This window comes from Scyliorhinus torazame, chromosome 7 (genome assembly GCF_047496885.1).
Source record: "Scyliorhinus torazame isolate Kashiwa2021f chromosome 7, sScyTor2.1, whole genome shotgun sequence".
Classification (NCBI taxonomy): Eukaryota; Metazoa; Chordata; class Chondrichthyes; order Carcharhiniformes; family Scyliorhinidae; genus Scyliorhinus; species Scyliorhinus torazame.
This window is the reverse complement of record NC_092713.1, coordinates 271066610-271092127: the sequence shown is the minus strand read 5'-3', so window position 1 is coordinate 271092127 and position 25518 is coordinate 271066610. Positions and strand designations below refer to the sequence as shown.

General features: G+C 43.2%; 1 protein-coding gene across 9 annotated transcripts in view; it reads left to right on the top strand.

The window, feature by feature from the left end:
• The window catches only part of LOC140427034 (rap guanine nucleotide exchange factor 6-like), a 541878-nt gene that overhangs the window by 495381 nt on the left and 20979 nt on the right, over nucleotides 1–25518 (top strand). For 8 of the 9 annotated variants that reach the window (XM_072512462.1, XM_072512456.1, XM_072512460.1 and 5 more), the window contains 5 exons: nucleotides 217–428; nucleotides 2913–3036; nucleotides 6798–6821; nucleotides 15774–15997; nucleotides 20996–21166. In XM_072512462.1, coding sequence (XP_072368563.1) covers nucleotides 217–428; nucleotides 2913–3036; nucleotides 6798–6821; nucleotides 15774–15997; nucleotides 20996–21166 — 755 coding nt within the window. The remainder of the gene's footprint in view (nucleotides 1–216; nucleotides 429–2912; nucleotides 3037–6797; nucleotides 6822–15773; nucleotides 15998–20995; nucleotides 21167–25518) is intronic. The other variant, XM_072512459.1, reaches the window with a different exon arrangement.

Sequence of the window (25518 nt, the reverse complement as noted above, 5' to 3'; positions counted from 1 at the left end):
AAGGGTGGGAGGAGGCCCATGTAGATGGAAAACATGGTTATTGATCTACTGAGCCAAGTAATCTATTTCTGCATTGTAAATACTGTCTAATGAAAATGAGTCCGAGACTTTCAGCACTATAATCGATCTTAAACATGCTCTTATTGGAAATTACTGTGCAATTATTGTCAGATATGAGTATTAGAAAGATGTAATTGAACGTTTTCTCTGTTTCAGTGGGCTAAACCTTGCGCCGGTTGCACGTCTGAGAGGCACTTGGGAAAAACTGCCGAGCAAGTATGAAAAGCTTTTTCGGGACCTTCAAGATCTCTTTGATCCTTCAAGAAACATGGCAAAATATAGAAACGTTCTCAGCAGCCAGAGTCTGCAGCCACCCATCATTCCACTGTTTCCTGTAGTCAAAAAAGATCTCACTTTCCTGCACGAAGGTATTCCATTATTGAAGTACAAGCTGCTCATACAGATAATTCACAGCACGCAGTCAACTGCTTGTTAAGTGTTTAACTCTTGCAGCAGTATCCCTAGCCTATGTGATAACTGTTTAGAGCTCCCATTATTCTCAGGATATCAATAAGACTGGTCGCTATTCAGTTTGTAACTGTGTGGGAATCCTGTTTATTCAGATAGGCAAAATGCTGTCAAGCTCAGGAAATTTTAAATGATCTTAACAATTCGCAAGAATGACACATATGGAAGACGCATTTGAATATGTTGGGCAGCCGTCTTTCATAAGTGACATGCATCAAAATAGGTCGCATTTTTAAGCAAACTGAGCAGTTGTCAATCTCAGTAAGTGACCCTTGGCAGGCCTGTATTTGTTGTGAAAGCTGTATAGATTATTTTTATCAGCAGGGTAAAGATTAAACTAATAGACACAATATTTGTTGTACTAACTGTACAGTGTTTATTTAGCAGGGTAAGGGTTGAAATACTGTTACAAATGATGGCAGGAATTTAATCAGGTCTGGAAAACCTTTCGGTTTTTTATTTTTGTGTGGTATGATGCAAATATTATACAAAGGATGGGATTATAGGATGGGAATAGAGGGATACGGACCCAGGAAGTGTAGAAGATTTTAGTTTAGGCGGGCAGCATGGTCGGCGCAGGCTTGGAGGGCCAAAGGGCCTGCTCCTGTGCTGTACTTTTCTTTGTTCTTTAAAACATAAGTGTAAAGTTTCCAGTAGCTGCTTCTGGTTTAATGACAGTGCAGTGTATCCAAAAATGCTTGCCTGTGTTGTAATTTCCTGAATGTACTAAAGTGTTTTGGATTCTGTAATAATATTTAGATTTTTCTTTTATAAAAAGAATTAGGATCGTAACACTTGCATGAATTGGAATTTTAGAGTAATTCGAGAACCTAATAGATGGTGCAGGTTAGGGCAGCATGTGGCGCAGTGGATAGCGGCGCTGAGGACCCGGGTTCGAATCCCGCCCCTGAGTCACTGGCCGTGTGGAGTTTGCAAATTCTCCCCATGTCTGCGTGGGTTTCACCCCCACAACCAAAGATGTGCAGGTTAGGTGGATCGGCCACACTAAATTGCCCCTTAATTGGAAAAAATGAATTGGGTACTCTAAATTTAAAAAAAGAAATAGATGGTGCAGGTAGATATGCGGCAACTAATAGTTGATACTGGGTGATTCGTATCAATTCCTTTGTAACCTTTTTGGCCAATATAATAGAGAAGTTGGTTATTTATTTGTTCAGTCTTTTAATTGGTACAGCTTATTCTCCAAACGTTCATGTCTGACATATTTTCACCGATATCATGCCATCACATGTTACATTTACCTAACATAATATGATGGTCTGTATGAGGCAGAGTAGGCCATTTGAGCCCTCGAGCTGCTCACCATTCATCATTATCATGGCTGATCTGATTGTGGCCTCAGCACCACTTTCCGACCACCCCAATAACTTTTGATTCCCTTGTTGGTCAAGAATCTGGCGATCTCTGACTTAAAAATATACGTTGATCCTGCTTCCACTTCACCACTCCCTGGGGAAGAGAGTTCCAAAAATTCATGATGTTTGAGAAAAAAAATTTCTTCTCGTCTCTGTCTTAAACGGGAGGCCCTTTATTTTTAACTGTATCCACTAGTTCAAGTCTCTCCGACAAGGGGAATCATCCTTTCAGCATCGCCAATTTTATCCAACCGGCCCAGTTTTAAACAACGGAGTAAAAACTTTGTATGGAATTCTGTGTACCCTCTACTTTAACAATCTGAGGAACAGGTGATGGTAATGCCAGTTAAAAACATCCCCTCACAGTGAATCTCCTTCCATTGTTGCCAGTGTGATTAATCTGCAAACCTGAACATCTGTGCATTCACATTGCTGGCTGTGAGACTTGCTACCTTCTTTAACATTCATAGCACTGACCCGAAGCACTGCCATTTCCTTAATATTCATATTACTGACTTCCAGAGCTTGCATCTCCTAGACATTCACAGTGACAATCATGAGAGTTACCATCTCCTTTAATATTCATAGTGTTGACTCGCAACCCTAAAAGTGCGCTTGTGCTTTAAAACTGGAGTTAATGGCAAACCTATGTTTTTTTTCATGCTGTTCACTGCAGTTAGTAATATAAATTTGCTGATTGTCTTTTTTCTGGCAAAAACTGATAACTGCTTTTTCATGAGCTTTAGAAGCTGCTCTCTGACTTAATGCCTACATTTTTGCCTGATGTTTGATAGAAAATGACACCATGCAATTATAGAAGGAGAGACTGCTGCTAACCTGGTGTACGTCCTCTGAATTCATTGCTGAAATGCATTGGCTTTAAATTATTGTCGTCTTTGACACTGACAGCACAAGCTCTTAACAGCTTTTGTTCTTTGAGCATTCTGAGTAAAATTAGGGATCCTGAAATTAAATGCAGCATAATTTTTCACTCTTTTGCTTTCTAAGGAAATGATTCAAAAGTGGAAGGTTTGGCAAACTTTGAGAAACTGCGGATGATTGCAAAGGAGATTCGACATGTTGTCCGAATGACCTCTGTTAACATGGATCCTGCTGTTATGTTCAGAAATAGGTTAGTGACTATCAAGAAACAAGTTACTGCTAATGCATGGCTGTTTTTGTTGTGGGAATTGTGTTCTCTTAAAATCTGGATTCTGAAGATGTTCCCTGGTGCATTTGTAGTTTTAAGGATCATTTGCCTGTTTTTTCCCTATAGTTGTCACAAAAGCTTTAAATGCATTGAAGTTATATGCATGGAAATGTTAGAATGTGCTCTAGGACCTATAAAAAGTTAGTTTGTGTATGTTTTGAAAACTGCGATTTTGTGCTGATCACAATATGATTTATCAACCGGCCCTTTTTTGTCAGGTACAGTTCTAGTTAAATGCATAATTTTCCTCTTTTCCACCCAAAGGTGACAGAAAAACTATTAATTCTATGTTTAAACACGCTTCAGTTTAAAATCAAAGTGCGAGTGAGAAGAGCATGTAGTACTGAATGTGAAGTAGCCAGCTCAGATTACAGAGAACAGCACACTCCTTGTGCAAGCTTGTGAACACCAGTACTTACATTAGAAATTTCACCAGTTGGATTGGGCTCAACTCTGGTAGTCCATAGAGCCAACATGCAATATCTGGACTCCACCCAGATATTAGAAGCCAGCCAATTTCTCTGAGCACAATCCAGCAAGAGTCTTTATTTGAGGAGGTTGGAAGAGAAACTGGTGAAACTTTCCAATATGTAAAGTAGGTGTGATTCACTTTAAAAATGAAAATGTTTGTGAATTGGAGACCAGGTAGCACTGTGAATTCACAGATGTTGACGTGATGGTGTTCAATGCTACATAAGCTACAATGACTTCTTTGACACTGATAATTCATGTTTTTGGGCTGATGCATTCAGATTTTAAATGTCAAACTTCCTTACAAAACTGAATAATAATTATAAAGCTAAAATAAATGTACCGTTAATTTAAAATAGTCAAGGAAGAGGCAACAGATAGGATCAGATGAAAAGCAGCTGAAATCAGCTCTAAAGATAATTGCTACAGTGAGTGGTGTGCCAAAGAGTTTGCTGCTCAACATAGCCTGAGAGACAGCACCTCCAATTTCAAAGCTTAAACAGTAGAAAAAGAATAATGAACAGTGGCATTTTTCAGTCTAACCTCCTTTGTTTTATTTTATTTGTACTGTTCAAGTAAGCAACTTTAGCTTCATTTAAACAATAGAAGAAACCTACCAGATGAATTGAAGGAAGGCCAGCCTCTTAGTAATAGACGTGTATTAAGAAATAAAATCAGGAGAGAAAAATCTGATATTCAGATACTCTTATGGAAATATGCATAACAACTTCAATTAGTTCAGAATAAATTAATCATCCATTTTGTATCTGTGTTTATTCAGTGTAAATATACAAAATGCAGTGTATACATGTTTTTTGGTTCCAACTAATAATTTCTTAGTGGAATAGTTACACTTCTGCCTGCCTGCATCCAATTGACCTTTGATTAGCAGGGAGCAGTTGACACTTCTGATGTTACATCGTACAGCAGGAGTGTGAGATCTGTAAAGGGGAACAGGTGGTTTGTGGTAGTCCCCTTGTTCTTTTATTGATGAGGCTATTTTCCCCTTGTTGGTGAAATTACAATACCATTGGAAGCAGGTATTTCTGTAACTAGAGATGCCATTTCTAAATCCATCTGTAGACTGACTTCAAGTGTGACTGAAGTATGGAATGAGGTGAACTTTGCTGTTTTCATTAATTTTATGTCCTGTGTTTGTTTTCTTGTCAATTGTCTTCCTTGCTCCCCTGAAGGCATTGACAATTTCCTCTGATATCTTGAGTGACTGGTGAGTTAGGTTTGCATTAGTAGAGATCTTCATTAATGCAGGCTGCTGGTGAGGAGTTGCTGAGTCTGATATAGACTCTACTACCATCAAAATTGGTTTGATGGTAGTAGAGACTTAATCATTATAGAGTGCGATTAAGTCAACCATATGTGATGATGTCCCACTACAATGTCATCAGCATTTGCCATTAAAAGAGAAAAAACACCTGCTATCTCCCAAAATGGTTATAAAACTGGAAATAATCCTAAAGGGTTTTGAACTTAATCCCAAACAAATTAATAATTCAGAATGCCAACCATGAGACAAAAGAAGAAAACGCTAGAAAGGCTGAACAGATCAGACAGCATCCATATAGAGAGCAGAAATGTTTGGGTATGGAATGTTCAGACTCCAAGAATTAAATTTTAATTTTGTGTGTCGATGCTCTTTTTGAGTTCTCACAAAGTGCAAATTTCATAAAACATGAAAATGTGGACTGTGACTGAGATAAAGCAAACTTTGCATACGCCTTGAACAACCGTCTTTATTGCCTACTTCCACCTGGCAGTCTCAATTAACACAACTCCTGCTAATAACCATAAAAAATGAAGAAACAGTGTAAGAATGTTACATGCTAGTCACAACTGAAAGCTGATTGTCTCTCCCCCTACAAATTCATACAACAAAGAACCAAATCAAGTTTCCCAATCAGCCACTTAAAAAGATACTCAAGAATTGACTTCAAGAAGGAAATGTAATAATAATAAAAGTAATAATTTCTTCTTGTCACAAGTAGGCTTCAATGAAGTTACTGTGAAAAACCCCTAGTCGCCACATTCTGGCGCCTGTTCAGGGAGGCAGGTACGGGAATTCAACCCGCGCTGCTGACCTTGTTCTGCATTACAAGCCAGCTGTTTAGCCCACTGTGCGAAACCAGCCCCTGATGTGCTAAAATTCTTATCTTAAATGTTTTATATAAAGGAAGGTGTACCTCTATTTGTTAGTTTCTTTAAATTTATCTTTCAGAAGTGCTGGTTAGAAGCAGCCTGAGAACAGATATTTTGTTCCCAAAAGCCGTAGGATGCAGCCTGGGTAGCTGCAGCAACCAGGGTCCCTCTGTTAATTGCTGAGTTCTGCTGGACAGCCTGCAGAGTTTCGCAGGAATCTGGCAGAACCTTAGATTTTTGGGGCTAATGTTTTCCAACCCCTCCCATCCAGACGACATTTCAAGATTATTCCCCATTTGATGCCTTAAATGGCCATTCTATCCAAAATCCATTGTCCAAATTATGATGATGTAAGAAGGGGAGGGGTGGTGGCGGAAGTAGGGAATCCTGCAACAGATGCTCAATAGCTTGAAACCAGTTGTTTCAAACCATAAACAGGACAGTCAGAGATACACCAGAAATTAGATGACTTCATCCTTTAATTATATTTAGATTTCAGAGTTATTTGAGTGAAATGTACTTGCACTTGAAGAAAATCGTTTTAAGCTTAAGGGCCAAAGAATAATCCAAAATAAATTGAACTATGACAGCAAAAAATGCTTTAGCAGAATCTGAAATAGCCTATGATCCCACCCTAATCTTGCATTGCCATTTTCTGCATTTCTTAAGGAACCTTTATGTGAAAATAGGTGGTACGTAAGTTACTGGTGGTGCCATGGTGTATATGTATGTAACATTGTGTGCTCATCTAAAGATTTTTTTTTCTCTAATGGCGTTTCAATCATTAATATAACAAAGTTATGAGACTTCACCAATATGCGTGACATCACATCTGCAGTAGCTTTTGGTGTTCATTTAAAAACAAGAGTACACAATTAATACAAATTTCAGATTGTTTTGGTGTGATAATATTGTGACTCGTGATGCTACTTTTATATCCTCCTCTGTTACTGTGTAAATACACTCTTTTCCTCATCCTCCTGACCTTCTGAACTGGATTGTCTTTTCCACCTTTCTCTCTGAACACATGCTTCAATGTTCATGGCTCTCACTTACAGGAAGAAGAGATGGAGGAGTTTGGGGTAAGTAATCTATACACAGGTGCTGAGGTCTTGGCACATAACAACTCTGCATCTCCTCACAACTGCCTGCCGGCTAAAACACAGCATGTCTCACAGTAACATAATACCCAACCCACTGTCCCCTTAGCCCAGTATTGCTGTTATGTTTCCAGAATATATTTCTCAACTTTACATCAACTAAGACGTTTATAGATTGGAAAATTGCATGCATTTCTTTACAAACTATACGAACTGTTTATAGTAAATAGGAAAACTAGTAAAGCTGCAGCTGAGTTTAGATACTATTTATCTTGTAAGTGAAGATCTATTTGGTGAATGGTGTGCTTCTCAATAATATTACTGACAGATAATATAGCACCTACATGTTTCAGCACTCTTTGCCACCGACACTTCCAAGTTAGGTCTAGCACAATTAACTAAAAGGAAACCTTTCACTACATTCTCCGGGCGTTATTAACGTTACTGACATATGTGGGCGGCACGGTAGCACAGTGGTTAGTAGTGTTCCTTCACACGCCAGGGTGCCAGGTTCGATTCCCAGCTTGGGTTACAATCTCTGCGGAGTCTGCATGTTCTCCCATTGTCTGCGTGGGTTTCCTACGGGTGCTCGTGTTTCCCCCCACAAATCCCAAAAGACGTGCTGTTAGGTGAATTGGACATTCTGAATTCTCCTTCCGTGTACCCGAACAGGTGCCGGACTGTGGCGACCAGGGGCTTTTCACAGAAACTTCATTGCAGTTTTAATGTAAAACTACTTGTGACAATAAAGATTATTATTATGGCCATTTTCCACCTTAGCTGTCTTTGTTTCCAATCTGAAATTTCTATTTAAAGCTAGTTAACATTAAAATAGGGAGCATGTTAACTAAGTACAAAGTTCAAATTGTCGACAACATAAATGACCACTTGCATTTATATAGAGCTTTGAATTTACAGGTGGAAGTGGAAAGAACAGTGGGAGTGGGGGAGCTGATTTTCAATTCAATTTGGATTAATTAGTTGCATGAGATGGGGTGGAACAAGGCTTTAGAGGGATTTGAACACAGGCAGGTGAGGAGTGAATGGAAGTCAAAAAGGACTCGGTGAAGAAACTTGGTGCAGGTGTTAAACGATCCCAGTTTATGCCATAACTGGACGGGAAGATCCCAGAATGAAACCCTGCCTCAAAAAGCCGTAATTTCTATTTTATTTTAATCAATCGTGTGGAAGAACAGTCACAGGACTGCTCATTAGTTTTCACAAAAATAAAAAAAATATTCAACATGAAAAATTGGATTATAATACAATACCCATTTACCACCTCCCTCTTATGTTAACAAATATACATATGTTTTATGATAACACAGATGAGTGAGTACATTTGAAAGTACAGTCATTTCATTAGCGCAAAGCCCTTTTTTAATAACATACGATTGGCTGTGGTCAACCTCATGCTCCAGTCTCGACCCAAGTTAGTGGGCGGAATTCTCCTCAACCCCGGGAGGGAGAATCGCTGGGGCGCCGCGCGTGTGCTGCCACGCACCCCCGACGCCCGCAAGCGATTCTCCCACCCCACCCAAACCGGCGCGGCGAGAATCACGGCTGGCCGCTGGGAGAATCGCCGCTCGCCGTTTGCAACAGGCGAGCGGCGATTCTCCGGCCAGATGGGCCGAGCGGCCAGCCCAATACGACGGGTTCCCGCCGGCGCAGTTGCTGCCGGCGGGAACAGCGCGAGAACGCTGTGGGGGGCGGCCTGTGGGGAGGGGACAGGGGGGTTCCTGCACCGGGGGGGGGGGGGGGGGGGGGGGGGCTCACGACATCTTCTTGCGGGGCGGCCTCGGGGAGGACGGCAACTGCGCATGCGTGGGTTGGCGCCGGCCAACTCGCGCATTTGCGGGTGATGTTGTTTACGCGGCACCGACCGCGTCATTTACGCGGCGCCGCTTTTACTCAGCGCCATGGCCCGGCGCGCGTAAATGACGCGACGCGGCTCCTAGCCCCCCATGGGCGGGAGAATAGGTGGCTGGGAGCGGGCTCCGACGCAGGAGTGAAACACTCCGGTTTTCACTCCGACGTCGGCACTTCGACTCCCGATGGGAGAATTGCGCCCAGTGTCTGTGGATTTTCCCTCGGAATCTTCCCAGAGGATTGTCACGTGAGAATTTCCAAGCTTTTCTCCCAAAAGCACATTTTAAAACCTTCTCTCGCAATAAGGCTTTCATTTGCAGATCGCATTGCGAAATGCACTCCACATTTTTCAAAGGACTTTTAAACAGAGCTTCCGCTACACCTCCACCAACGAATCCACTCCAGGTTTTACACCAACCCCTTATAGGAATTCTTAGTCTCGACTGACTTCCACTTTGAACAAAAACTCGGATATCCAGCAATACTGTCTTCCCGATTACTTTAAATTTTGTTTTGCAGACTGTACTAAGACATTCCAAACTTTAGGATTATTTAGAAATTTTTAGGATTACTTTAGAAACCTTTAGGAACTTAACCTCATTAGCCGATCCCCTCTCAGCTGTGTCTGTGCTGCCCATGAACATTATCCTGTTCTATTTCCAGGTATCTAGAACCAAAAGTCCTTTCGTTCCTTTGGAGCTTGCTTTCTTGCATTTTTCTACTTTGAGCTGAGCTATGGTACTTTCTCTCGCTCTCCCTGTCTCTAACTACTGTTAGTAGAACTCTGGGATATGTTCCTTCTCCAACGGTCTATCTGCACTAACTGACCTGACTTCCAGTTAAAGCTAAAGAACAAAAATAAGTTTGTCCCTAACAAGGGCCTCTAGTTGCCAAGCAACTTTATTTACTCTTCTTGCCATAGCTCCTTCTATCACAGTTGGAACTTAACCCACCCCCACACACACACAAACAAACACCGTTGTCCAGCCTGAATCTAACCATAAGCCCTTTCCAGGCACAGAAATATTACATTGAATCCACCTAAACCTTTACCTTATTTCTAATGTTTACCGATACAAATATAAATCACTTAAAACTATCTTTGATTTCCTCTCACAGGCTAGAATATAAACAGCAGATTTTTGGATTGGCTGAACTTTAAGGAGGGTGGTTGATGGAAGGCCATCAAAGAGAGCGTGCGAGTAATTAAGTCTGAAGATGACAAAGAGGGCAGCACAGTGACGCAGTGGTTAGAATTGCTGCCTCACGGCGCAGAGGATCCGGGTTCGATCTCGGCCCCGGATCACTGTCCGTATGGAGTGTGCACAATTTCTCCTTGTCTGCTTGGGTCTCACCCCAAAACCCAAAGATGTGTAGGGTAGGTGGATTGGGAAAAAAATAAATGTCACAAAGGCTTTACCGAGGTTTTCTCACAATGCATGTCTGCAGATCTCTGAAGGTGCTGGATAGATAGATGAAGTGATCAAGAAGGCATGTGGGTTACTCACCTTTATTAGTCAAGGCATAGAATATAAGAGCAGGAAGGTTGTGCTGGAATTGTATAAAACACTAGTTCTGGTCACTGCACTATAAAAAAGATGTGATCACACTCCAGAGAGAACAAAGGGATTTACAAGGTTATTTCTTGGACTGGAGAATTTTAGTTATGAGGAAAGATTGGATAGGTTATTTTCTTTGGAATAGAGGAGGCTGAGGGGAAACTTTATTGAAATGTATAAAGTTATGTGGTGTCTACTTAGGGTAGATGGGAATGTTCTATTTCCCTGAGGTCTGTAACCAGGAGACATAGATTTAGGATGAGATGGGAGGTTTAGAGGAGGTTCAAGAGGATTTTTTTCACTTGAGGGTGGTGGGGGTCCAGAGCTCACTGCCTGAAAAGGTGGTAGAGGCAGAAACTTTCATCACATTTACAATGCACTTGAATATACACTTCAAAGTCCTGCAACCTTTAAAGCTATGGACTAAAAGCTGAAAAGTGACATTAGGCCAGATGATGCTTGTCAGCTGGTGCAGACATGTTTGGCTGAATAACCTTCTTCCATACTGAACATTTCTATTGGTCTATAATTCAGTGTCTTATAAACATGGCGGTAAATTTTATAGCCCATCACAAGCATATTTAAAGGGAGGGGATGGATTGCCAGCCTGCCACCTCCACTCTACACTAATCATAGAACATAGAACATTACAGCGCAGTACAGGCCCTTCGGCCCTCGATATTGCGCCGATCTGTGAATCCACTCTAAAGCCCATCTACACTATTCCCTTATCGTCCATATGTCTATCCAATGACCGTTTGAATGCCCTTAATGTTGGCGAGTCCACTACTGTTGCAGGCAGGGCATTCCACGCCCTTACTACTCTCTGAGTAAAGAACCTACCTCTGACATCTGTCCTATATCTATCTCCCCTCAATTTAAAACTATGTCCCCTCGTGCTAGACATCACCACCCGAGGAAAAAGGCTCTCACTGTCCACCCTATCTAATCCTCTGATCATCTTGTATGCCTCAAATAAGTCATATCTTAACCTTCTTCTCTCTAACGAAAACAGCCTCAAGTCCCTCAGCCTTCCCTCATAAGATCTTCCCTCCATACCAGGCAACATCCTGGTAAATCTCCTCTGCACCCTTTCTAATGCTTCCACATCCTTCCTATAATGCGGCGACCAGAATTGCACGCAATACTCCAAATGCGGCCGCACCAGAGTTTTTTTACAGCTGCAACATGACCTCATGGCTCCGAAACTCAATCCCTCTACCAATAAAAGCTAACACACCATACGCCTTCTTAACAACCCTCTCCACCTGGCTGGCAACTTTCAGGGACCTATGTACATGGACACCGAGATCTCTCTGCTCATCCACACTACCAAGAATCTTACCATTAGCCCAGTACTCTGTCTTCCTATTATTCCTTCCAAAATGAATCACCTCTCACTTTTCTACATTAAACTCCATTTGCCACCTTTCAGCCCAGCTCTGCAGCTTATCTATGTCCCTCTGTAACTTGTGACATCCTTCAGCACTGTCCACAACTCCACCGACTTTAGTGTCATCTGCAAATTTACTCACCCATTCTTCTACGCCCTCCTCCAGGTCATTCATAAAAATGACAAACAGCAGTGGCTCAAAACAGATCCTTGTGGTACACCACTCGTAACTGGACTCCAGGCTGAACATTTCCCATCAACCACCACCCTTTGCCTTCTTCCAGCGAGCCAATTTCTGATACAAACTGCTAAATCACCCTGAATCCCATGCCTCCGTATTTTCTGCAATAGCCTACCTGGGGAACCTTATCAAACGCTTTACTGAAATCCATATACACCACATCAACTGCTTTACCCTCATCCACCTGCTTGGTCACCTTCTCAAAGAACTCAATAAGGTTTGTGAGGCACGACCTACCCTTCATAAAACCATGTTGACTATCTCTAATCAAATTATTCCTTTCCAAATGATTATACATCCTATCTCTTATAAACCTTTCCAAGACTTTGCCCACAATAGAAGTAAGGCTCACTGGTCTTTAGTTACCGGGGTTGTCTCTACTCCCCTTCTTGAACAAGGGGACAACATTTGCTATCCTCCAGTCTTCTGGCACTATTCCTGTAGACAAAGATGACTTAAAGATCAAAGCCAAAGGCTCAGCAATCTCCTCCCTTGCTTCCCAGAGAATCCTAGGATAAATCCCATCCAGCCCAGGGGACTTATCTATTTTCGCACTTTCCAGAATTGCTAACATCTCCTCCTTATGAACCTCAAGCCCTTCTAGTCTAGTAGCCTGTATCTCAGTATTCTCCTCGACAACATTGTCTTGAATACTGCCGAAAAATATTCATTTAGCACCCCTCCTATTTCCTCGGACTCCACGCACAACTTCCCACTACTGTCCTTGACTGGCCCTACTCTTACCCTAGTCATTCTTTTATTCCTGACATATCTATAGAAAGCTTTAGTGTTATCCTTGATCCTACCTGCCAAAGACTTCTCATGTCCCCTCCTGGCTCTTCTTAGCTCTCTCTTTATGTCCTTCCTAGCTAACTTGTAACTCTCGAGCGCCCTAACTGAACCTTCACGTCTCATCTTTACATAAGCCTCCTTCTTCTTGACAAGTGTTTCAAATGCTTTAGTAAACCACGGTTCCTTCGCTCGACCACTACCTCCCCGCCTGACAGGAACATACTTATCAAGGACACTCAGTGGCTGTTCCTTGAACAAGCTCCACATTTCCATTGTGCCCATCCCCTGCAGTTTTCCTCTCCATCCGATGCATCCTAAATCTTGCCTCATCACATCATAATTGCCTTTCCCCCAGATCTAACTCTTGCCCTACGGTATATACCTATCCCTTTCCGTCACTAAAGTAAACGTAATTGAATTGTCGTCACTATCACCAAAGTGCTCAGTGTAAGACTCGTGTATTGTCGCTGTGGATCAGCCACATTTCTGACTGATGTGGTGCTGATGGGTATTTCGGTTGGGATGATGGGGGTAGGGGATTTTCACAGTAACTTCATTGATGTAAGCCTAATTGCGCTAATAAAGATTATTATATTAGCTCATTATGGTCCAACTTGACGGTTCTATTGTTTTATAAACATGGTGGTGTTGGTACAAGTATGTCCTTTCTGTGAAAATTGGATTGACTTTTTGTCTTTGTACAGTTGAACTTTTAAACATTAAATTGGAAATAACTTTTTTCTAGTAGTTGTACTGTAATAGTTGTTCTGTGTTAGTGCAATATGGTTTAAACCAATCATTTCTGCGATGCAGCAAAATATACATTTAAAAAGTACTAGTTTCTGGAACTAAAATGGGGGTGGGGTAGAAAAATTTTGTTTCCCCCAATTTGGCCACACCATATGCTTTTTGTCTCGTAGAGAGAGCAGTCAGTTTGATTCTGAATAAATCCCAGTACTAGAAAAAAATTACTTTTATTTATTGTGGTCCCAAAATGTCCTAAAGTATTTTACAAGCAATGGATTACTCTTCAAGTTCAGACTCAGTTGATCTGCAGGTAAACATGACAGATAATTTACATGTAACAAGGTCCCTTGAATTACCTTTGTATAAAACATGTATCATAATAAAAGCATCCTACCATCTTTAACAATATCAATAAAAACCATATTATCTGATTTACATTAGTTTTTTGCTGCCCCATTACTCCCAAATGCACCATATTTAAAAGCTAAATTATAGTAGGAGATATCAGCACAGATGACCAAAAGCTTCATCATGTGTTTTAAGGCACATGTTAGAGAGACAAAGAGGTTTAAGGAGGGAATTCCAGAGTTTAAGGCCTAGACAGCTGAATGCATTGCCACTAGTGGTGGAACAATTCAAATCAGAATATGGGGCGTCATTCTCCGACCCCCTGCCGGGTCGGAGAATGGCCGTTGGCCGCCGTGAATCCCGCCCCCGCCGAAGTCTCCGGTACCGGAGATTGGGCGGGGGCGGGAATCGGGCCGCGCCAGTTGGCGGGACCCCCCGCTCAATTCTCCGGCCCGGATGGGCCAAAGTCCCGCCCAGAAATTGCCTGTCCCGCCGGCGTAAATCAAAGCTGGTATTTACCGGCGGGACCAGGCGGCGTGGGCGGGCTACGGGGTCCTGGGGGGGGGGGGACGCGGGGCGATCTGACCCCGGGGGGTGCCCCCACGGTGGCCTGGCCCGCGATCGGGGCCCACCGATCCGCGGGCGGGCCTCTGCCGTGGGGGCACTCTTTCCCTTCCGCCTCCGCCACGGCCTCCACCATGGCGGAGGCGGAAGAGACTCTCCCCACTGCGCATGCGCGGGAAACTGTCGGCGGCCGCTGACGCTCCCGCGCATGCGCCGCATTTCCGCGCCAGCTGGCGGGGCAACAAACGCCATTTCCGCCAGCTGGCGGGGCGGAAATCCCTCCGGCGCCGGCCTAGCCCGTCGGCTCCCAAAGATGCGGAGCATTCCGCATCTTTGGGCCGGCGCGATGCCCGTCTGATTGGCGCCGTTTTTGGCGCCAGTCGGCGGACATCGCGTTGTTGGGGGAGAATTTAGCCCCTGGAGTGAACAGATTGGAAGTGCAGAATAGGTCATGTTGACTCTTGGGGTTGGAAGAGGCTACAAGAGATGGTAAGGGATGATGCCTCTGAAGAATTTGAAAGCATGGATAAGGGTTTTGAAATTGAGTCTTTGTCAGACCAGGAACCAGTCAAGGTCAGTAAGAAGAGGGAAAATTGATAAACTAGATTTTGAGGAGTTAAGATATGGGCAGCAGAGGTTTGGATGTCTAAACAGCAAAGTATTGGATGTACACTAGAAGTGTCAAAACCTTCAGGACTACGGTCCAATAACTGAAAGGTGGGATGAGGCTGACTGTTGGCTGGTGTGGGAACGATGGACTGAATGGCCATCTTCCATGCTGTAGGTTTCTAGGATTCAATCTTTGACAAATGAACTTATAATTTGGCAATATAGCAAATAAATGAATGCCAGTTAAACTGTTTTGTTGGTGTTGCTTGAGGGGAGGAATATTACTTTCATCCTAAAAATCACCTTTGTTTCACCCAAAATCTGGCACCTCCACAAGGTGACATTCCCTAAAAACTTCATTGAAGTGACATCTTCGATGATGTGCTCAAATCTGTTGTTGAGTTTGAACCAATGTGCCTTTGTGAATAGTCAGTTTGATTCCAGATTAATACCAGTACTATTATTCAACTGGTCACCGGGTAGTGTGAAAAGTGGTTTAGCAACTAAATGAAAACGTACCTCCTTTTAATTAGCATACAATATTTCAGTTTTGTAAATCTTCTCAGGTGATTAGGCGGAGTTTTGTTACCTGAGGTTATAGAATAGTCCAGAATGTTATTATCTCATTCTTACTATTCCTTTTGTTTTTCTATTCGCTCTTGATTATTAATGTGAGCATGTGGTATTGATAAAGTGACAGCAGCTGCTATTGACTAACACCCTTCCTCCACTCATTCACTGCATGTAGTATTTCTATAAATTCATGCCAAATTCTGGCCACCTTTTGATTTCTCTTTCTTCCCTGGGAGCAGGTCATTAAGTCAAGGCAGCACAAATTCCAATGTGCTGGACTCGGTGCAAGGTGGGGGACACAAGAAGCGAGTGCGCCGCAGCTCCCTGCTCAATGCCAAGAAACTTTACGAGGATGCACAGATGGCTCGAAAGGTGAAGCAGTATCTCTCGAACTTAAATGTTGAGACTGATGAAGAGAAAATCCAAATTATGTCTCTGCAGTGTGAGCCTGCTTATAGCACATGTGAGTGAAGTACAGAGATTTTATTCCAGTAAATTTATTTCCTGTGCATAATTTTATTCAAAGAATGGAAGGGCCAGATTTTACTGTCAACGTAACAGTAACACTTGTGATGCTTACTATTATTTATGCACAAATGACAAGCAGATGGGAGGCTAAATGAGAAAATCAACAAGTTTGCTGCTCCGTCTTTAGTTTCACAAAAATTACATCTTGTTAATTGCCTCACTATTCAAACGGGTTGAATACTGAAATGACTGTATTTGCGTGATAGGCATGAACTAAACTTTCCACAGACATTTAAGGTTTGTCATTTCAAGTCTCCTTACCTTAAATCTATGTCCCCAGGTTATTGACCCATCTACTAAGGGGAAAAAGTTCCTTCCTATCTACCTTACCTATGTCCCTCATAATTTTGTACACCTCAATTAGGTCTTCCTTCAGCCTGCTCTGCTCTAAGGGAAACAACCCCTGCCTCTCCATGTCTGAAACGCTGCAGCCTAGGCAACATCCTGGTGAATCATCACTGCACTATTTCTAGTGCAGTCACGTCTTCCTCAAATGTGGTGGCCAGAACTGCACATGTTACTCTAGCAGTGGCCTAATGAGTGTTTATACAGCTCCATCATAACATCTCTGCTCTTATATTCTGTGCCTCGGCTAATAAAGGCAAGTATCCCATAAGCCTTCTTAACCATTTCATCTACCTGTCCTGCTGTTTTCAGGGATCTTTGGACATGCACCCCAAGATCCCTCTGGTCCTCTGTACATCTTTGCGTCCTGCTGTTTATTGCATATTGCCTTACCTTGTTCATCCTCCCAAAATGCATCACTTCATACTTTTCAGGTTTAAATTCCATTTGCCATTATTCTGCCCATCTGACCTTCCCATCTGTATCATCCTGTAATCTGACTTTCCTCCTTGCTATTTACTGCACCAATTTTTGTTTACTGCTCATACCCCCACCCCCCCCACATTCATGTCTAGATCAGTAATGTACACCACAAGCAGCAAGGGACCTCGCACCAATCCCTGTAGCACACCACTAGACACCGGCTTCCAGTCGTAAAAACAACCTTCAACCATCATCCTCTGCCCCCTGCTGCTAAGCCAATTTTGGATCCAAATTGCCCTGGATCTCATGGGCCCTTACCTTCTTGACAGTCTCCCTTGTCCAAAGCCATACTGAAGCCTATGTAGACTACATCGACTGCACTGCACCCATCAACACACCTAGTCGTCATCTCGAAAAATTCAATGAAATTTGTTGGACATGACAAATTTGTATGGGCAGCAGGGTAGCACAAGTGGATAGCACTGTGGCTTCACAGCGCCAGGGTCCCAGGTTCGATTCCCCACTGGGTCACTGTCTGTGCAGAGTCTGCACGTTCTCCCAGTGTCTGCGTGGGTTTCCTCTGGGTGCTCCGGTTTCCTCCTACAGTACAAAGACGTGTAGGTTAGGTGGGTTGGCCATGATAAATTGCCTTTAGTGACCAAAAAGGTTAGGAGGGGTTATTGGGTTACGGGGATAGGGTGGAAGTGAGGGCTTAAGTGGGTCGGTGCAGACTCGATGGGCCGAATGGCCTCCTTCTGCACTGTATATTCTATAATCTCCCCCTGACAAAGCCATGCTGACTATCAAAGAAAAGTACAACACAGGAACAGGCTGTTCGGCCCTCAAAGTCTTGATTAATCCTTGCCTCGCCAAGTGGAGATTAATTCTGGCACTGAAAATAAATAATTATAAGTGTGGAATCTCATTCCTTCATGTTTTGATGGTTGGAGATTAAAATCTAATGTATAGATTTTTTTAACCTTTCCTCTCTTTTTCTCTCCTTCAATATTTTTTCCCTTTATTATATTTCTCCTTAAGTACCTGGTTTGACATTGAATTCATCCGTTCAAACTTATAAGCCCTTCTCAGTAATTGTGGTGTTAGTTTCACAATATTTCAATCTGACTGGTTGAAGAAACAAATAGTTGCTTCTTCTGTTTGCTGTGATGTGCAGAGTTACCCAAGTACCCAAGGGCAGATCTTAATCATGGCAGACATCTTTAGCTACCCTGCTACAATATATTGTGGTCCAGACATTCTGTTGGAGACCATTGGCTAAAATGATTGTGATTAACATTTTCTAGTTTTTCCCCATTGGTACTCTATAACTCTACCAAGCCCCAGGACCGCACAATAGGAGCTTGAGGTGACTCACCATCATATTTTATATATTTTTCTTTGAGAGAAGTGAATACTTGCAAGGCTTTTGAATGATGTTAAGCAGCCATAGTGATGATTTTTTATCATGAGGTAGACACGATGGCTGGCTTTACTCTTGGCCCAATGCTGAACTATGGAACTAATTAATTTCTTTGGGGGGGGGGGGATTTTGCCTGAAAGTAAATTTAGAATGATTATGAGTTCGAGTCAATGACAGCAAATTATTTGATTATCAATATCTATTCCCCTCAGCCATCTCCTTTCTGTTCTGAAGCCATTTACCCATTTTTGGGACCATTTCGTGAGCACAAGCTGCCCTTGTGTATTCACTAAATGACTGTTATTTATCTGTGACTATAGATTTTCCTGACTTGGGGACATTCGAGACAATCCTCTTGGACCAGTATTGGTCACGGGATACTAATAGGAAACCCTGACTGATTTTCCCCTCTAACTGAAGTTGCACTGAGGCCAGTTGTAGCACTGCTACTGCTGTCCCAGCTTAGTACATTTAAACAAAGGTTGGGAATCATTTGAAGTGCTTTGCGTGGCTCAGTTACCTACTAGCTGAATACATTGAATTTTTAAGAGCCTCCTGCTTTCACAATATTGACTCCTGAACCAACATTAAACAGATTACCTCATTTCTTTATGGGCAGCACGGTGGCACAGTGGTTAGCACTGCTGCCTCACAGCACCAGGGACCCGGGTTCAATTCTCACGTTGAGTGACTGTCTCTGTGGAATTTGCACATTCTCCCTGATGTCTGTGTGGGTTTCCTTCGGGTGCTATGGTTTCCTCCCACAGTCCAAAGATTGCCTATGTTAAATTGGGGTTATTGGGTTGCAGGGGAGTGGGATCAGGTAGGGTGCTCTTTCGGAGGGTCGGTGAAGACTTGATGGGCTGAATGGCCTCCTTCTGCACTGTAGGGTTTCTATGGACGCGAGTGTCACTTGCTCCTTTGGGACATTGCTGCATGGAGATCCGCTTCCATTCCTACATTACATTAATGACCACTCAAAAGTACTTAATTGGCTGTAAGATGCTGTAAGGGGCATCCAGAGGGGGTGAAAGACACTATATAATTCTAGTGAGGAAAACAATCGGGGAACATAACTTAAGAATGTAATTTTAAGTTGATTTTGCATCATTATGTCACAATAGATTACAGATTTACATCGATAAATATTCCGTCATTCCACCAAATAAAGCGTACTATGTTGAAATCAGTTAAATTAGACCTAACAAAAGAAAATAAAAATCAGTGGCAGTGTGTTGCTGTTTCTTTTATTTTGACATACTATCCAGTGGTCTGTTATAGATTGTAACTCACAGAGGAATAAGAATCAGTTGTCTACCCAGCCTCTCAGCTGCAGCAAGTGTATGATTTTGAAAAACAAGGTTTGGGAAGGGGAAAATATACCAAAATAGTTATTAAAATCTGATTTAATTGGCATTAATCCCAAATGCTTTTGAATGCTGTAAGTTTTACATCCAGGATCACAGATCAGGTTAGTGCTGGAAAAACAGCTGAGCTACACTATTAAAGGTCTTATCTTCCATAGGTGATGGGGTAGAAAACAAAAAATTAGTATTGTGTTAAGCACCACAGTTAAAATGGCTATTTGGTGGCAACAACAGCATGCTGCCACTTGGTGGTTGTTTAGGTATAGTGCACTGCAAGCCAAACTCTTAGAATCTATTTAGTTACATGGTTTTCATGCTACAATCCAGAGAAGGTATAGAATTCCCTTGCATCAAATCAACAAAATAAATTGTGATGAGGGAAAACATGGAGATTTTGGGGAAAAGTCCAAAGAAATGCAGAAGGTTAATCAGTGGCACATTGAACAACAAAGAGACACTAAAGAAGTTAATTTTAATTGGGAAAACTGTTAACGGAAGCATAATCCTATAATGAAGGGAACTGACAGCTTTGTATTTCCATAGAATCCCTACAGTGCAGAAGGAGGCCATTTGACCCATCAATTCTTCACTGACCCTCCGAAAGAGCACCCTACCTAGACCCACTGTCCTGCCCTATCCCAGTAACTCCAGTTAACCTGCACATCTGTGGACACTGGGGCAATTTAGCATGGCTAATCCACCTAACTTGCACATCTTTGGAATGTGGGCGTAAACCGGAGCACCCGGAGGAAACCCATGCAGATATGCTATTGTATCGTGTTTATTGATTATTGCATTTTGTGTTAAACTGAGATAGGAGAGCCAAGAGGACAGGAGTGAGAATTAAAAGGGCTCGAAGATGCACTTAGTAATTATGTCCTCCCCAGTCATTAATTTGGCATAGAAATTCACTGAGCTAATGCAGACTTGCTCTAAGCATTCATAAGAAAATTGGAGCAACCTTTGAATCAGCAGTTTGAGTTAGGAGCAGAAGAATATTGACCAGATTAGATGCTGAGACAGCTCCTGAGTGGTGACGCAAGCTGTGTTGGTGGAATAATCCATTCCTGTTCCTTCACTCTTGTGTTCTTACCGAACCCCAAACTGCAGTACTACTAATGATCAGATAATGTGTTTCGATCATGTAGCCTATATTTCCGATGTCAAGGCATTATACAAAGAGAAATTATTGGTTCTGTATGTTGCACATTGCACACTATATTGTGCAGTAATGTATCTTGAGACTTCAAGTGATATTTTGTTGTCTTAATGTCATCTCAGTTCTTCATATTTCAGTCTTCTGTCTGTAATTACATGGAGCTAAAAATATCAGTCACCCTTCACAGTAAAGGTTGCTAATTGATTTTTTTTGTTACAGTAAGCAAGACATTTGGAGAGAGGCGATCATATAAAAGCTCAGAACTGTCTCCAGTAACTATGAGGTCGTGCGGTCAACCAGGAAAACACCAGCCACAGCAAAGAATGAGCCAGGCCCTCCAGGTGCCATCTTTGTACCCATCACGCAAGAAAGTGCCAGCCGCCTCACTTGGTAATTGCTTTACCCATTCCTTTGCTAATAAATATCACTTATTACAGTGAAATATAGGACCACTGCGATTCAACCACTGCGTTGCGCCCGGCATGGATCGGGGCACGCCAGGTAAATAGCGGGAAAGGCCAAATCAAGATTTGCACCTGGTGTGATCAGTTTGAAATGTACCCAGCCCACTCCCGATGGCGAGTTCCAGATACTGCCCAAAAATGACGAGCATATCATTAATCCTCATTTCCATTCATTTCAATGTCATTAGCGAGATTGAAGTTGAATGCAGCAGCCTCCTGGGAATTACCCGACTTGCCGGCGAGAAATCATGCAGGCGTCGTTTCGTACTCCTTTTTAAAAACCTGAAGCCGACGCGATGGCCTCTGAGGGGAAGTGAGGTGAATAGCCATTTCCATTTTCCAGCATGCAGCTCAAGGGCACCGGAGCTGCTGCCCCAGTGCTTGGGGGTGGTGGGGTTGGCCCCTCGGGCATTGAACTTGGTCGGGGAGGTGACGAGTTCCAGGTCAGGGGTCGCCCCTGGGCCGGTGGGGGTAAGGGGCTTTGAGTCTGTGAGGCCTTCAAGCCACCTTTAAATATTGTGGAGACCCATAACCGGGGCAAACTGCAGCCTGTCTGTCCCGCCAAACACGTCCAGCGCACAGCCCTACTGTGGCTTCAATGCTGAAAGTCAATTTCGCTCCCTTTGACTGTGACCAGCCTCTACTTCACAGCAGAAGGCTATTGCAAACGATTAAATAGCCTTGTTAGCCTTCCCAGCTATAGTTGTGCTGCTGCTTGTTCCTGCTGGTGGCTGCAAATGTCTGGAGATTGCTAGCTGAGAGTTTGTTTGCTCCTGTTGGTGACTTGCAAATGCCTGGGGCTGCTGTAGCTGAGAGTTTGTCTGCTGCTTGCTGCTGCCTTTTCTGCTTCAATAAGCCTCTTGCCCTTAGGCTTATTGCTGCTTTCTGGATGAAGGGAAGGAAGAGAAAAAGTAGTTGTATTTTGGTCTCTTTTACCTGGAGTGCAATGAGGGGAAGATTTTGGCAGGCCTACTCACCGGGCTGAGGATGCAGGAGGGCTCGCTCGAACAGTCTGTGAATGTTTTTAAAGGGCCTGTTTTGTGTATTGACTGTGTATTCTGTTCTGGACTTGTGGGTCACCTGTTAAGGCCCGCTGTTTACCTGTGGCCCGGTCCTCAGACAGGATGGTGATGGAAGATCAGATCCCGATACTGCAGTAAAGGAGGGAGGTGTCACGGTTCGACTGCAGAGCCTAGAAGTTGCACTTTCATGAATTACCGGTGGCATTTTATGTTCAGTAGCCATCTGCTGCTCCCATTATGAAGCCATGCAGGTTGCTGGTGTTCCTTGGTTTATTTTTGCACTGTATTTCGTCTATGTTTGTAGGGAGGGGTGAGGAATTGTATGATGGACACCATATACCTGCACATTATCTTTTTGCCAGCTGCAGCCCCTCCTGCCACTAGCCTGGGAGTCGCTGGAAGACGCTGTCAGTGCTGGAGAGGGGAAGGTGATTTCCTCTCTTTCTCCCTCCCCCGTTATGCTCCTAGTTGGTGAGACCTTCCAGTGGTTAGCTTTCCAAGTGGCTTTCGACCCTGGCAAATTATCATTGCCAGAGAAGGGGTGCAATGTTCTCTCTCATTCTTCCGCTGTTCCCCGTGTTGGCGTCCTTTTCTGTTGGTTAGCGCCTTTCCACCGATGTGGATCAGCTACTGGGGCCGCACTGTGTGTGTGTGGGGGGGGGGGGGGGGGGGGAGACACACATGCACTGACTCAGCAGCTGGTTGTATTGTATTCTTTTTTAGTTTTTTGTCTCGATTTTGAGTTTGGTGTGCAGCTGGTGTCCTTGTTATATTCCTGCCTGTTTTGTGTTTTCCTTCGGTGTGAAATATTCTGTATTTGGTTTCGGTTATAATGTGTAGGACCTGTTCTGGACTGAACTGTGTCCCTCTTGGGAGGGGTGAAATGTTTTTCTCTCCTCCGTCGTGCTCAGTATTTGGCCTTTTTCAGTGGGTTGGGCTGGTATACCTTCCCACTCAGTTGCGGGGGGGGGGGGGGGGGGGGGGGCGTGTTCGGGGCGCACTATTTTGATACTATTAATAAGCTAAAATATTTGCCTTGGATAAAAGCAAATTACTGTGGATGCTGGAAGCTGAAACCAAAGAGAAAATGCTGGAAAATCTCAGCAGGTCTGGCAGCATCTGTAGGGAGAGAAAAGAGCTAACGTTTCAAGTCCAGATATAAGATATAAGCTATAAGACAGAGAAAGTGGGAAATATTTATACTGAATGAAAGATGAATCATAGCCACAGAAACCCTTGGAAATAGGGTGCTAATACCCACAGAAACTACGGGGAAAGAGTGCTAATGGCAGTCCCCAGGGAGAACAAAAGGTGTGAAAGGCCAAACAGCAGAGAAACTAACATCAGAAGGTAAACTGTGACAGATGTAGATGTGAGGGATGGGGAAGGGGGAAGCAAAGGGGAGAAAGGGTAAAGAAAGGTGGTACGGTGGAGGGGGGCGGGGGGGGGGTTTAAATATATATAAAGAACGACGAGAGAAAAAAATTGTAAAAGACAGTTAAAATATAATGGGATGAAAACAAATGGGTTGAGGTGCGGTAGATCGTCTGAAGTTGTTGAATTCGATGTTGAGACCGGAAGGCTGTAGCGTGCATAACCGGAAGATGAGATGTTGTTCCTCCAGTTTGCGTTGAGCTTCACTGGGGTCCCAATCACTTGGTTCGATATGCTCCAATAAAGGGCCGATTCCTTGATCGGGGGGTAGTCGTCTACCTTCCTTTGTCACGGCCACTGCTGGCGCCGAAAAGTCTGGATTGCCTTTATGTTGCTAATGTGTAGCAATTGTTCCCGGGGATGGCTGCTTACTATGCAGGTGGCTGGGTTGTTGTGATGTTAATGGCTGCAGGCATCGGTCTGGGCCGACTTCCCCAGAGCCGAATACACTGTTTTGCCTGCAGCTGTCCGTTTGAGTCCTGTTGGCTGATTTTCCCATCAGCCTCTTTCGTTCGCCATTTTAGATCGGGGTTTGACCATTCTAATCGGGAATCAGCCATTTTAGGTGGCTACATGGGATCATGACAACAAGAAATTGCAGGCCAATATAAGCCTAACATCTGTCATAGGGAAATTTGGGCGGCATGGTAGCACAATGGTTAGAACTATTGCTTCACAGTGCCAGATTCCCAGGTTCGATTCCGGCTTGGGTCACTGTCTGTGCGGAGTTTGCGCGTTCTCCCCGTGATTGCGTGGGTTTCCTCCGGGTGCACCAGTTTCCTCCCACAAGTCCCGAAAGACGTGCTGTTAGGTAATTTGGCCATTCTGAATTCCGTGTACCCGAACAGGCGCCGAAATGTGGCGACTCGGGGCTTTTCACAGTAACTTCATTGCAGTGTCAATGTAAGCCTACTTGTGACAATAAAGATTATTATAAATGCTAGAATCTATTATTGAGGAGGTTGTAGCAGGGCACTTAGAAAACCTTAATGCAATCAGACAGAGTCAGCACAGTTTTGTGAAAGGGAAATATGTACGACTAATTTATTGAGATTTTTGAGGATATAACAAACGGGATGGTAAAAGGGAACCTGTAGATGTAGTACATTTAGATTTCCAAAAGGCATTTGACAAGGCTTCACATCAAAGGTTACTCTGCAAAATAAGAGTTCAAGGTGTAAAGGGTAATAGAAAAGCATGAACATGAAGCTGAATTTATGGATAAATAGCCATTTTCAGATTGACAAGTTGTAACTATTGGAGTGCTACAGGGATCAGTGCTGGGGTCTCCACTATGTAAAACCTGGTTGCTACATTTGGTGATCACACAAAGATAGGAAGGACAGTAAGTTATGAAGAAGACAGCAGGAGTCTGCAAAGGGCTCTAGGTCAGTTAAGGCAGAAATTTGGTGGGTGGTGTATAATGTGCGAAAATGCAAACTTCCACTTTGACAGGAGAATAGAAATGCATTATCCTATTTAATTGGGGAGAGATTTCCATGGTACCAAGGGACCTGGGAGTCCTTGTACATAATTACAAAACTTTAATGTGCAGGTCCAGCAAGTGATCAGGAAAGCAAATAGAATATAGATATTTATTGTAAGGGCAATGATGTATAAAAGTAGGAAAGTTCTGCTGCAGTAGTACAGGAAGTTGGTACTGTGGACAGTTTGATCCCCTTAATTAATTAAGAAGGAATTAATTGCAATAGAAGCAGTTCAGAGATGATCAACTCGATTGATTCCTGGGATGAAGGGAATATCTACTGAGTAAAGATGGGACAGCTTTGGTTAAACATGGGAGTTTAGAAAAATAAGAAAT